The 14,264-nt window shown below is 41.7% G+C and overlaps 1 protein-coding gene across 11 annotated transcripts in view; it reads right to left on the bottom strand.

Moving 5' to 3' along the window:
* LOC117248190 (mitogen-activated protein kinase kinase kinase kinase 3-like) overlaps positions 1-14,264 on the bottom strand; it is a 55,634-nt gene that overhangs the window by 31,297 nt on the left and 10,073 nt on the right. For all 11 annotated transcript variants that reach the window (XM_033612998.2, XM_078160719.1, XM_078160716.1 and 8 more), the window contains exons 2-9: positions 6,104-6,161; positions 4,787-4,877; positions 4,515-4,579; positions 4,309-4,364; positions 2,868-2,915; positions 2,420-2,462; positions 2,101-2,173; positions 834-965 (exon numbers count right to left, since the gene is read on the bottom strand). In XM_033612998.2, coding sequence (XP_033468889.1) covers positions 834-965; positions 2,101-2,173; positions 2,420-2,462; positions 2,868-2,915; positions 4,309-4,364; positions 4,515-4,579; positions 4,787-4,877; positions 6,104-6,161 — 566 coding nt within the window. The remainder of the gene's footprint in view (positions 1-833; positions 966-2,100; positions 2,174-2,419; positions 2,463-2,867; positions 2,916-4,308; positions 4,365-4,514; positions 4,580-4,786; positions 4,878-6,103; positions 6,162-14,264) is intronic.

Genomic DNA, 14,264 nt, shown 5'->3' with positions numbered 1-14,264 from the left:
CTACCACTGATGCATATACATCTGCCTATTCCATGTTACTTTATACGACATGTTAAAATACTATAGAGGGAAACGCCTTGTTGTTTACAAATACTTCTGGGAAGAAAATCAGCAGAGTTTAGCTATATCATATATCTCACATTTTTCACGTCACTGTATCACCGTTTAGACTAATCTGATGTTTGTAAAGTCTATAAACACAATGATTGAACAAACATTACTATTTCTGTGTGCATGTTTTGTAATTAATAACATGGTTATCGTAGATTAGCTGGGCTAACCGTTAGCTGTTAGCGGTGTCTGTAATAACTCAGTAACTCAATAAACGGTCTGTGAAAAAAAAAAAAATTCCCAGCGGATGTCTTAGTTACAACATGATTGAGCTAACTGGAGTAGTTTCATGTCGTATCCGACAACGGGAGGCTTTTAACAAATGACGTCCTGATGTTAGCTTTGCTGCTGCTGTTAGCTGTCCCTGTCAGCTGCAGCCACTGATGCTTTCTAGACATCGTGATTTCCCCAAAACTGAATAAATACCACACATAGCAACACAAAACTGCTTTGCTAGCTCAATGTTGTAACTAAGATATCCGCTGGAAAAAGTATTTTTTTCATGGACCATTTATTGAGTTACTGAGTTATTACAGACACCGCTAACAGCTAACAGCTAGCGGTTAGCCCAGCTAATCTACGATAACCATGTTATTAATGACAAAACGTGCACACAAAAATACATCAGCTGCAGTTCCACTCTGCTAGTATCACACTATCACAACCCAATTGTGTATTACACACACATACACATACACACATACACACACAGACTCCTCTACCTCATGGGGTGCAGGTCAAACATGGGCGGCTGTAGCTCAGCCAGCTCTATTGCAGTAATGCCCACAGCCCAGATATCACACAGCTGGTTGTAACCTCCTTTCCTCTCCACTGCTGCTACCTCTGGAGCCATCCTGTGGAGAGACAGAGAGAAGGAGGGCATGAGAAATACTAAGAATAAAACAAGAAAAATTGAAAGAATGGGAGTAAAAAGTCTTGTATTGTTTTTTACAAAGTACCAAATCAGGTTTAACAGCTACACACATGACCAAATGTGAATTTTCTGCAGTATGAGACACAAAAATGCTTTTCATTCCTGGTTTGTTAGGGTTTTGTAAAGGAGTCTGATTCTTCTACAGCTGCCCTAGAAATCGTCAGCTAACGCAATAAATACATGAAACATGTAGGAAACACACTGGTACATCCCTGTTGTATGACCAATTATACCTGGTTCACACTGTATCATTTTAGCCCTGTTTTCCCGCTCACTGACAGTTTTCGGAGCTCTCAGACAAAAGCCCCAATTAGACAGAATTTGGCGTCGCAATTCGGTGCTCTGGCGCTATGTGAACTGTTCAAAGATACAAGCTGAGGGGCTCACTGATGCATCGCAGACGCTCTCCAGATATCTACAATGCTAAACATGTGGACCTGTTGGGGACTTTGTCAGCAAGCTACAGCTAATGAGAGCACAAGACATGGGTTAAGAACACAGACAAGTGGTGCAGCAGTGCTTCGAAAAGTGTGTGAGCCTGTATATTTGACACTGTATGCAATGTTTCTGTAAGTTACTAGCATAATTACTTACTTGGAACTGTGCTTTATCAATTTTTGACTTTGAGCTTTTCTAGTAAGAAACTCCCCCACCAGCCCAAAGTGGTGGTCCGACCCTTGCACCACTTGACATTGAGGATTCCTACTGGTGAAAGGCCTTGCAGTGCTTGTACTGTGTGACCCTGTGTCGCTGGTTAGTCATGTTGCGTGAAAACCACAATGACTTCAAGACTCACGATTACAACACATCGAGTTGTGCAGTGTGAACAGTAGAGCAATCTGATGATTTAAAAGTTGTGTAATGTGAAGTAGCTTTAGGCAAACTCCCTCATATTACCTGACGTCAGATGATTTATTGAATTCTCACATTCTCCCCAACTGATCAAAGGGCTCTAACATCCAGCAGGAAGCTGGATTTTTATACAGTTGTTCTGCCTGCATGGATATCCATACGCAATATCAAGGGAGCTGATGGAGGAAAAACAAGCAACTAACCAGTACGGAGTTCCGATGAATGACTTCCTCTTGGCTAGAGTTGCTGTGATCTGGGCCGATACACCAAAGTCAGCTATGGAGAGAGAAAAGGGGGGGGATAAGAAAAAAAATGAGAATAACATGAAAAGGGAGGATGAAGAAAGGGAGAATGTGATCAGGAAGAAATAAATAAAAAGTGGGAGAGTGGGAACAGAAATGATTGTACGAAGGGGAGGACGGAGAAGAGAGAGAGAAGGAAACCAAGTCAGCAAATGAGGCCATTCAGACTCAGTCTCCTGAAGCAGAAGGTGATTGCAGGAGCTCTGCGTGTTCCACTCACCTAGTTTAACATAGCCATTGTCTGTCAGGAGGATGTTGGCTCCCTGTCAGAGACAAACACGCAGCGCATCAGCATCCAACACAAGTTTCACACTTCAGGTCATTTCAAATTAACTTGAGAGGCACACAGCAGCGCTGTTTGCTGCAAAGTGGTTTGTCATTGATCAACACAGCCTGTAGCTATGAATCAATAATCATTCCCCCGACACAAACACCACAAGCTGTGTCGCAGCAATAATTTAAAGATCAATTATCATTTCAACATCACTGTGTGCTCTTCTCCTCATTAACAACATGTTAAATTAATGTTGAGGTGATTTTTGAGGCGTCTGTGTTGCCATTGTGCTGAACTACGCTAGCAATATTCAAACAGGAAGTGACTCGGAAAGGCCTTAATAATTTAAAGTTTTGCTGACATGCATATTTCATACAGTGTTCTCCAAACTCACCTTGATGTCTCTGTGCATTTTGCATTTATTGTGTAGGTAGTACAAACCCTGTAAATAGAATCACAGCAGTTGGTGTTACAGGCGTTTGCAGGAAAAACATAAGCAGTCATGAGATCAAAATGACAACAGGGCACTGAAAAACAGAACACAGCTCAATTTTGAAATATTTGTCAGAGAAGATATTTAGATATGCAATTGCTGGTTAAATGAAAATCAGATGTTTGGGAGACTGGCTCAACTTACAGTTGGCACATCGTGTGTGTCTCTGATAGATGACTGGCTCCAGTGTACAATGTTAAACTCTGCAGTGTTTCCTCTCTAATTTTATGCAGCTGTGGTGCTTTGGGGAGTAGTTCCAGTTTGGTTTCAATATTTGTTTATGTCTAATTTATGTTTCAGTTTGAAGGGATGATATCTAAATTTTAAAATGCACATGTAGAGCACACTTTGGTCTTTGGACTGTAACATACAAATCTAATTTCTTTAATCGCTCATGGTAGTTTTCTGACTTTTAGGGCTGCCCCCGACTAAGACTACTCCTAGTCGTTTAGGCTCATTAGTCGACTAATCACCTGCACGTTTACGATATCAACTTAATTATTAAATGATATATTTTGGTGGTTTGAGTTGAAGGTGTGAGAAAGAATAGTATCAGTAACATTGTTAACACTGTGCTACATTACAGAGAAATACAAAACCGTACTAATGAACCTTCATTAATATAGGCCTATATTTTATCTACAAGTGCACGTCACACACTGAGCGAGCCGCCTGTTAATGACGCTGTGGGCTAATGGGCATGTAGCTACTTCCATGTTTCAGATGATACGTCATGTTTGTAGTCGACCAATGAAGATGAGTTTACATATCACCTTGGGTTCGTCCTTCACCTTCTCAAAATGATCCCACACTTTGGATTTCCTGCCCGACATGTTATTAACTAGCCTGTGGAATAACTGCAGGTACCAGCCCTGGAAATTAACCTGACTCCTGTCTGACTGCTGAGCGTGGACACTTCCTGTGTCTGTCCTTTCAAATTAAATTCCCACATGGTCCAGTCATATAGGTTTTGATTTATTTTGAGAAGGTGCAGCTCCTAACAGAGTTTCACTTTTTGTTTTTCCTGCATTTTGCCAACTAATAACCTTTCGGGTCGACTAACGTTTGGTCGACTGTTTGCGGGCAGCCCTACTGACTTTAACTATGTACAGCAAGTAGCTAAGTCTCACTCAGTGGAATCAATGCTAATTTGTTAGCATGAAGCTCTAGAGCCAGTGAACAGCTGAGCTTGTTAATGATTTTGGTGTCCATGTTTTTATCATTTTACAGGAAAAGAAAGTGAAGAAATTCAAGCTGAGCAGATGTTTAATCTCCCAAGACATGGCTGTTAATTTCATCAAAAATATAATTACACTGACAATTAATATACTGCAAACGTTACCTGCAGGGTCTCCCGTGACATGTAGGCTATCTGTGACTCTGACAAAGGCCCGGTTACTGGAGGAGTGAAACAAGACGCAGACAAAGGAAAGGAAAACAGAGAGATGGATATCACAGAGTGACAAAAGGTAAAACACCACAGTTAACATCAAGTGTGTGTGTGTGTGTGTGTGTGTGTGTGTGTGTTTGGGTGCAGGTTGTTCTCACCGTGATAGATATCCTGCAGTGAACCTCCTCCACAGTACTCCATACTGATCCATAACTTATCTCTCCTACACGCACACACAGAGAACAGTCAGTACATCTTCACTCATACAAGCCAGGACTGTGCCCTCACCCATCTGGCTCTGACTGTCTCACACACACACACTAGCTCATCTCTCGTTTCTCTCTGACAAACAAAGAGGCGTGCATGCTATAGTACAAAGCTTTAATATCATCATACATTTGACACACACATATCATACACACACACTTACCGGAGATAACTGCCAAAATAGGCTACAATGTTGGAGTGTTTACAGTCCTTCATCATTATAATCTCCTGCTGGACAACAGCAAAGTCCTCACCTAGAGACAACGTGTACACACACACAAATTACTTTCATAGTGATAATCTGGTAACATAAAGATCCAGTGTGTACGAGATAGGTAGGTAGATATATTGATAGAAATGGAATTTAATATAATAAGTATGTTTTCTTTAGTGTATAATCACCTGACAATAAGAATCGTCCTGTTTTCGATACCTTCAAATTTACATAGGTAGTGGGTCCTGGTGCACAAAGTTTGCCATATCACACCACCATGTTTCTACAGTAGCCCAGAATGGACAAACCAAACACTGGCTCTAGATAGGGCCTTTTGTGTTCTCGCTTTTCCCCCATCGGCCACTGTGTTTAGCAGCTCCTCCACAACGTGCAGCGTCAAAACAACACTGATTTGTAAGCTGAAATTGCTTTATCCAGTGGTTTTACTGGTTTAAATTATTGCGTCTGATTATTTTGGAGAGGAAGAGAACTAGTTTGGCTCCCTGTAAAAACCTCCTGAACACCTGGATCTTTAAGTTATCACTGAAAAAAGGTGAGCAAACGCTGACGGGCAAGTGGCCCATTTGGAGAAGAAGAAACCTTGGCAGATAATAAAGAGTGGGAAAACCTCCTGAACAATAAACACTGAAGGAATCCTAAGCGAGAGTTGGCGCTTGGCACATAAGAAAAGTTCAGCTGGCTGCAATCTGCAATCCTCACCGCTAGATGCCACAAAATCCCACACACTGCTCCTTTCATGCTTGACATGGTTGTCATTATTTATATAGCAACAGAGAAGAGGAGAGGTGGGTTTGTTCTTGGATTTGTGTTTGTGTCAGTGTGTGTGTGGCTAAAATATGGTGGCAGACTCATGGAGCCAGTGCAAAAAGATGAGAGCAGCAGAGCAGATTTCAACCTATTTTCCTTTTTTAATTTCCACACTTGAAGACCTCAAATATTTAGCAACAGCACAATGATACATTCCCCCACTTCCTGTGACTCGTTAAGCTTTTTTTTCTTATGTTTTCCTTTCTTTACTGGAAGAGCGGAAGAAGGAAACCCTGCAGCACTTGAGTGTAGGAAAGAGGTTTATGAAAAGGAGCCTGACAAAGAAAAGAAAAGCTAAATTAAAAAAAAAAGGTAGGGGGGGGACAGGAGAAAGGAAAAAGAAGAGAATAGAAGGTGATTGAGATAAAGGTTGATGTTGGGAAGATAGATAAGCAAAAGGGGAGATAAAGGTGGGTAAAGAAAGATGAGATAACTCACCCGGTTCCAGTTTGATGACTTTGATAGCAGCCAGCTCTCCTGTGTTGACATTACGAGCCTATAGGAGGGGAAGAGAGGACATGAGTTATTAAGTTACAGACACCAGGTTTATGTGATGTTTAGGAAATCTGAAGATCCAGCGAAAAACCTGAACCTGGCTCAACTTTTGCCACAACGCAATGTGACGTCATCAAGCAATGTGTGTTGATAATCAGATAACATGAATGCCGCATTTCTCTTCACGCCTGACATGAAGGATAAACTGATTGCAGCTGTGATAACTTGTAAAATCCCGTCCACCTGGCGGTGTAAACTAGTTTTAACTAGTATTTAACCGTCAAACTCATGGATCTGTTGCTCAAAGTGGCCTCCCTGGATCATATTCCATCCTCTCATTAACGCAGCCCCCTGTGGAAAAGGTCATACAGCTATGATGGAGACGTGCACAGGAGAAACAGCAGGTATAATGGAAAAGTCTAACGGATACTTTAATTCAGAGAGGCTGAATCCCCTTTACAAAAACCTATAATCCATTTGTCAGACACACAATCCCTCATCCTTTATCTTATCGACACATCTGATGCTTTTAAATGCAGAATCAGCATCAGAATCACACTCACTGTATTTGTCCTGAATTACGAATGCTATGTTTCTAATGCAACTAGCAAGAATGCTAATTATTCAATGTGTTATCCCCAACCAGTTCAAAGCAAATTCCAAATACCACAATTCATGCATAGCTCATTCACAGCTCATTCACAACCCACGGTCAGATAAGGCGGGGTGACGGAGGAATGTGTCGACTTCAACAGGAAATCAAGACGGTTTTTCCTGTATTCCTGAAAAGCTGACATTTGTCGTAAAGCGGGATTTCTGCAGGATACTGGGGCTGATTGTCTATAAATAGCTGAGCTGTGTTTACATTTAGCAGCAGCGCTGGCGAGGCGGGAGGGGAATTCTATATGAAATACACATGAATAAAAGATGGCCTTTCAGAGGGGACATGAATTGCTTCTCTCAGGCCAAGAATGTGCGAGTGTGTGACATTGCAGAAGTATGTGTGTGAGAATGAGAGCGCGTGTGTGTGTGAGAGAGAAAGACACTTAAAGTGAACTGATAGAACCAAGACTTTCAGCTTTTGAGACAAAATAAGAGCTTCAACACCACGAACATCTTGAAGTTATGTGTCATGCCTCAAACACTTCTGGTGTCAGAGCAGAGACCAACAGATACAGAGACGCCCCCATCCACCCCGATGCTGGCTGCTGCCTCACCTGCATATTTATCCAACACTAGAGGGGAAAACATGACATTTCACATTCTGGCTTGTTCACTTTATTGGACAGGTGGAGGATAAACTCTTTTATAAGAATATAAAAAAGCCTCTGGTATTTGAATCAATTCCATTTTGATATTATCACACGAGGACAGAGATTTTCTGCAAATAAAAAAATATAAGGAGCATTTCAATTTCCGTTCTTAGATGTTTGTACTAAGTGACTTCATCTCGATAAAGACAAGACTAAAACTACTTAGAATATATGTAGGGCTGCACCTGACTGAGAGTTTAAACAGGGTTCGCCGAGACGTTTAGGGTGACAGCTACCCTCACATAATACAGTCAGTAGCCAAGAGAGCTCTACTAAGTTCTAACTATGCTAACGAGGGATTGAAATGTGCTGACGCTACGCATCAAACAAAAGCCAGAGACTTTCACACGAAGTTGCTGTGAGCTGTAAATTCACCACCTCTAAGTAGAAGGCAGAAGATGACATTATCTCGGAGCCTGACAGGGCAATGCATCTGTTCCTCCAGGCAGCTGCCTTCGTCTCACTCTGACTCACTGTAGGTCTGGGTCCGCAGCTGCCTGTACTGAAGAGCAGCATGAGAGCGAGGAGTGCTCACTCTGTAGCAGAAATACATTGCATAGTGACTGACAAAAACAAAAAAAAAAACAAAAAGGAATCGGCTGCTCGACTTGAAGAATCTCAAGTCAATCGAGGGGTCTCCGTTACTGAAGCCACAGAGAAAGCCATTCGGTGGCTTTAGATAAAGAGGGTGAGCTGTGGATTGCTGTTGCTGGGACTTGATCAACCCCAGATGGGTCACCTGGGTGAGGGGGTCTGAAGTTGAAAGACTTGAAACCCCCTATGACCCTGGGAACATCACTGGTGATGCATCTCAGCACATCCTAGAGATGTATCTTGAAACCAACTGATGATTAAAAAGTGCTGGGGGCGCTTATCCCTCTGGCCCAGGGCAGTGATTCTCAAAATGGGGTCTGGGGACACCCAGGGATCTGTGGCACTATACCAAAACGTCCATGAAACATTCTCTAATTCAATTACTGAAATTATCATGACATGAAATCATTCAACACATTGTATTCTATTTGAAAACAATCAGAATCTGCCTTTCATTTAGCCTATATGAGGTCTTAGAGTAAAACACTTGACTTCACACCTCTTTTGAAATGTGTGTGTTCTGAAATGCACTTCAAATTGGCCCTTATCTCTTGATTTGCATTTTATATTTTGTTTAGGTACAGTGTTACCTGCAGCTAACTGAACTGAAGTCAGCTGCATTGTTGTTTGGGTATTCTGTGCTAAGATACTGCAGATACTTTTAATACATGTCTAATATCTCTTACACATTTCTCTTGTGTTTTGCTTTTTCAAATAATTAAGACTACAGAAGCGTAAAAAAAAAAGAAAGGCTAAGTCAAATCATTCCAAAGGACGTACAAGAGGGGGTCCACTTCCCGCTATATTTTCTACAACAGTGTATGGGTCACAGTCCGGCACAGAGCTTTTATTCCGAGATGTTTCCTGCTGTAGAGTGAGGAGTAATGGACAGCTACTTGAGATAGACAGCAAACCAGCTCGACGACGTGGCCAAACCCAAGTATGACACTGAATATGAACCTTGAACTAAATCTGGACCCTGTGGCTGGACCAGTTGGGAACCACTGCTCTACAGTATCTTGTAAGGGGTCTTTGGCTGAAAAACAACTGAGAACCTCTGACCTAGAGGTCTGAGACGCTCACTATGTACACCCAATGTCTCTTGTTTGAGTCCAGCCACAGACCTTTGTTGCATGTCATCCACCATCTCTCTCTTCCTCATTTCCTGTAAGCTCTCTACTGCCTTCTAAAAAAAGAAATACAACAAAAATACCAGATAAATGCTTAAAAATCAAACGTGTTGTACATTAGAAGGACAAACTTTAGCTTTAATTAAAAGAAGGCTTGCAGCACTGGCTTCATCACTGCCCCTAACCTACTGCAGTATCATCATGAGAAGTTTTGACAAATGTCAAACTCCATTTAAGTTCTCAGTTATAGGATGATGCATTATGTGCAGACTGTACCGCTTAGTCAGCACGAGCAGTGATAGCCACCATGGCTTGAGGGAAAAAGAAAAAAATGGCACCGACAGAACCTCAGATTTCACTAACAAGGCAGTACTGCCCACCCAAGAGCACTGCAGAAACACAACAGCCAAGAGAAGACACAATAAAACAAAGAACTCAAGGACAACCACAAGAAAAACAACTGCACTATCAAAATGAATCAGTGATATTAAAGGCAAGAGCAGATTTTTTTTGTTTTGTCTAACAGGAAGGCAAAAGACTGTCTCAAGAGGAAGATCAAGTGAAGAACAAGAACAGAGGCAAAGGGGAATGACAAGAGGCCGACCCACGCCAACACAAAGCTGCAGCGGGAGGGAGGAGATACAAAGAGACGCAAAGACAGAAGCCGAGTGGAGAGCAGAGACAGTGTGTCTTCAGTCAGCAGACAGAGCAGAGATGACTCATAGCGCTCTGTGCCACAGTTAGTGGCAACAACACACAGCCTGACTCGACTCGACTGAAACATGCCGTCTGGTGTGACCCAAGGGTTGCAAGTTTGATCAACGACTACCTAGCAAAGAAACAAATCACATTACCTGCACTCGTGTGCTAATAATGGTGGCTGAGATTTTCACAGTACAATATCTCAGAAAATATCAGGGTTTCACAGTATACAGTGAAAACACTATTATAATCATCAGTTACAACAAAAGGGTTTTTTTTGGTTGAATGAACCCTGCCCTGTTTGGTTTGGTTCAATTGAACTCAAGTTCATTTGCCCCCTAAGTGCGGTTGGTTTGGGCAGGTGTCAACACAGCAATCACACTCAGGTGTGCAGCAAAACAACCAGACAGAGACCTTCTTGAAGAGGTGGTCTCAGTCCGGTTACAAACGAACTCTGGTGCGGTTCATTTGTGTTGAAAACGTGTTCCGATGTGGATCTGAACCAACTGCAGTCACATGACACATTGTTTGGGTTAAACATGAGCATGTTACAATCCTGGAGGATTATTAATGTGCACCTCCTCCTGTACTGCCTTAATATGCACATTCAGCACATCCAATGCATCAAAACATTGTTTTCTAGTTGGAGCCGCGCCTTGTTTTCAAACTGTATGGTTTGACTAAAATGAACAATGACAGCAATATAGTCCACGATGAGCAGCGCTAAAATCAACCTGCGTAGTTGTCCCTCCATTGTGACATTAGAAAGTGTCACATTCATCTTGCAAGTGTACTCTTCTTCAATGTTTTGTTTACTTCCTGGATTTTTCCCACATGGAAATTCTGACCAATCAAGAGCAGCTTTCTTACACAAGGCATTTGATCTGGTCCATTTGTAATGCTGCCGTGAGAACACAAACCAACTCTAGGCAATTATACAACTTTGTAACAAAATTAGTCCCTGATTCAGACCAAAGCAAGACAACTCTAGGTCTGAAAGCACCCTACAAACCCTCTATTTTTAAATGAAAGTAGTCTGACAGGCAACCGAGCAGATTCTTCATGCACGTGGTATAATAACAATAAATTTTCATACCATGATATATGGTCTCACAGTCACCCTAGTGCTAATGAATACGATCACAAATTTTTATCCTTATCCCATTCTCAGAACCCATCGGCTGTGTTCGGCGTCTGACTTCCGGCAGACGGCGATACAGCCTCTGGGGGCAGACCCCCGGTTTTTTGGCATTCCGGTTTGATTTGGGCAGAGGAGGTGAATTTCCGTTTCCGACTTCCGTTTATATATAAGTAAATATGCTGAACCATTGCGATGGATTCAGAGTTTGCAGAGACGCCAATTATGTTCTGCCTTGTTAGTTCACCGCACGGACCGTTTAACCTGGCAACAACTGCAGCCGGCTCAAACGTGATTGGTCAATATCACGCGGACTACAAACAGCCTACAACCGGAAACCAGAGCTCTTCCACTCTTCTTCCGGAGGCAAGATCTCCGGGGTTTGCCTACAGACTCTACATTCACTGAATGTAGAGTCTGTATAGAGACTAAACTTATCCAAACTCAACTTCTGCGTCAATCAGTGCAATTCCTAAAATGCTCCAGTCCATTAAATCCAATCAGTTTTCTTGTACAAATAAATAAATGACGACCTCTTTGGGCTTCTCAGTGCAATATTAAAAATGCCACAACACGGCAGACAATCTATCATTCTCAACATTTCAGAAACATTCATTAAGTGATAAAGCGGTGACTGAATAAACACTGATCTACCAAATCATCAAACAAACAAACCACTGAATCTAAAGAACTAATCTTATTAGTTACATTTAATGGTTGTAAAAACAAAAGTTATTCTGCTCATTTTGATTTACTCTGGGTGACAACTCCAAATCTAACAGCTGAAATGCCATGTGAATGTATGACTGATGATAATACCAGTACACTGACAAAGCCTGGGAGGGTGACTGTTACATGTTGAGGCACAGATGACTGGGCGTGACCGTGACACAGGGCAACAGGAAAGTGATTAAGGATGCCATGTTGGGAACAGAGCTCACTACTCTTAAAAAAATATATTTATTTATTGATACTTCTGACAATTCAACTACAGAGTATTTGAATTGATACCAAAACAATACACTGAGGGAAGTATTTTTCCTTTTACAAAGAGGCCTACAGTTGTTTAGGAACTTGTAATACATTTTAAAAATGAAAATTATCTTAAAAAGCGACCAACCAATTTAGAAGGTAGGAGCAGGGAGTTGTTTCCATGCATCGTATTGCCAGATGAGCACAAGCTTGGTGTGGGCTTCTACTACTGTAACACAGTAACGGAGAGACTTAGCTCATATCCATCATTAACACCTCTATTAGGCTGCATGAGTGTGTGTGTGTGTGTGTGTGTGTGTGTGTGTGTGTGTCATATACTCAGCATATGGCCCGCTCAGTGGAGGATCAGTGTGGCATTTCACTCTCTCCTCTCTCTGACCATGAAAAACAAACAAGACCAGCCTAAGCACAAAGCACCTCAACATGCTAATCATCCCACTCAGCGGGAGCTGTAATCCATCACCTACTGTAAGAACACACACACAGGGGCATCGTTTGGTTTCGTTCTTAGGTCGCTGGCTTATTGCACTTTGCACGAGTGTTCCTTCACGACAGCTCTGACAGACTCTCGTATCATTTACAGTTAATCTGGTCTTTGGAGGATGACTCCTGGCGGGCGACTCGTCTGATAAGGTCAGGGGTCACCTCAGGTTAGTGGTCCTTGTAGCAGAGATGAGTCACCTCAGGTCACAGGTTCATGTCTGAGGATTCACCCACTTACTCTCTGATGACCTGCAGGTAATGGGAGTCAGTGGGGACTTTCACTTGTTTTTTTTGTTTGTTTGTTTTTTTGGAATTATGCAGAATAAACTGACCGATATCCTCAGTCATACTCTGGATGGTTTGTTGTGATACTGCAACATGCAACTTTTCACTATTTCATAAACTTTGTTAGATACAATTAAGGCTGTCAAGCGATTAAAAAAAAAGAATCTAATTAATGACATGCTCTCTGATTAATTAATCTAAATTAATCACATGCACGATTTTTTTGACTTATGGGCATAAAGGGTACATCAGGTACATATTGAGTCCATGCCAGACATATTTTGACAGATTAAACAATAAAAACATTAGAAATTGGTTTAAGTTCATTACGGACACTTCAAATTAGAGATTAGACTTTCAATTTAACCAAAATGTTTTCACTTTCATTGGGGAAGGATGTAATAAAATGTCTGAAAAGCAGATTTGGTGGGTTTAATAGGGTCGTTTACCCTGGTTCCGAGAAATCTTTAAGAACACCCTATGATAAACCCTATGAATGAAATTTTAGCAAGCTCATTAATGTCTCTCTCATCCTGGTCACCTTCTCTCCTGTGACAGTGTCACACATTATGTGGGACGACTTGGAAAACTTCCCTGCTCAACTTTCCGTTGTGATTCTGATCTCACGCTCACTTAGCGTCTCATCATCAGCCTGTCTCTTGACATTTTCGAGCCCTTATTTAAACAGACAAGTTCACTAACGGTTTTTACTTCTAACAACTGCCGGGGGGTTATTCACACTCACTTACATGTGTAGAAGCAGCTAGAGCCTTCTGCTGAGAGCCATGGAGCAGCTCCACCACAGTGGGTCGGGGTGTTAAGGCCTGAGGCAGTAACTACTGCAGGAGTTGTTTATTCACTTCCTCCAACAAGATTTTTCAGAGAGATTTGAGGCTTTAAACCAGTGACCTTCCAATCACAACCATGCCTCTCTGACCTTTAAAATAACCATGCAACTTTGGTGTTTTGTTAGCTTTCTACTCACTTACTGACATTACATCGTAACACATGCTGACATGCATTTTCCAATTTTTATATTTTGTACTTTCCAGTGAGCACACCGCCCAGGTCTCGTATTCAAAATAAATCTTATCATTCCCTCCAAGGAACTGAAATGTCAACAATTTATGGCTATCACCCATTTGCAAAAGCATCTTTTAATTAGTATAAATTGAGTGTAAAACGTAATCCATTTGTCATTTTTCGTCACAATGCTGAAGGCACAACTCTGCCGCTTGTTTTTCCAACAGAGCTCAGCCTTAACAGCCACACAGCTCAACCATTAGTGACACATGGCCCCAGGAGGGGAACAGGTGAGGCGAAAATGCTGTGAAGCATTTTTAATTAGCACACCTGTCTTCCAACAAAATAACCACTCGCTCAAGCAAAACACTCACAAAACACAGTCATCCAAAACCTCTCAGGGACACTTTAATTCAGCAAAGCAACTTTACCTTTAAGCTCTC

This window comes from Epinephelus lanceolatus, chromosome 17, assembly GCF_041903045.1.
Source record: "Epinephelus lanceolatus isolate andai-2023 chromosome 17, ASM4190304v1, whole genome shotgun sequence".
NCBI classification, from domain to species: Eukaryota; Metazoa; Chordata; class Actinopteri; order Perciformes; family Serranidae; genus Epinephelus; species Epinephelus lanceolatus.
Note: the sequence above shows the minus strand (reverse complement) of the source record. Positions and strands in the feature narration are given on the sequence as shown.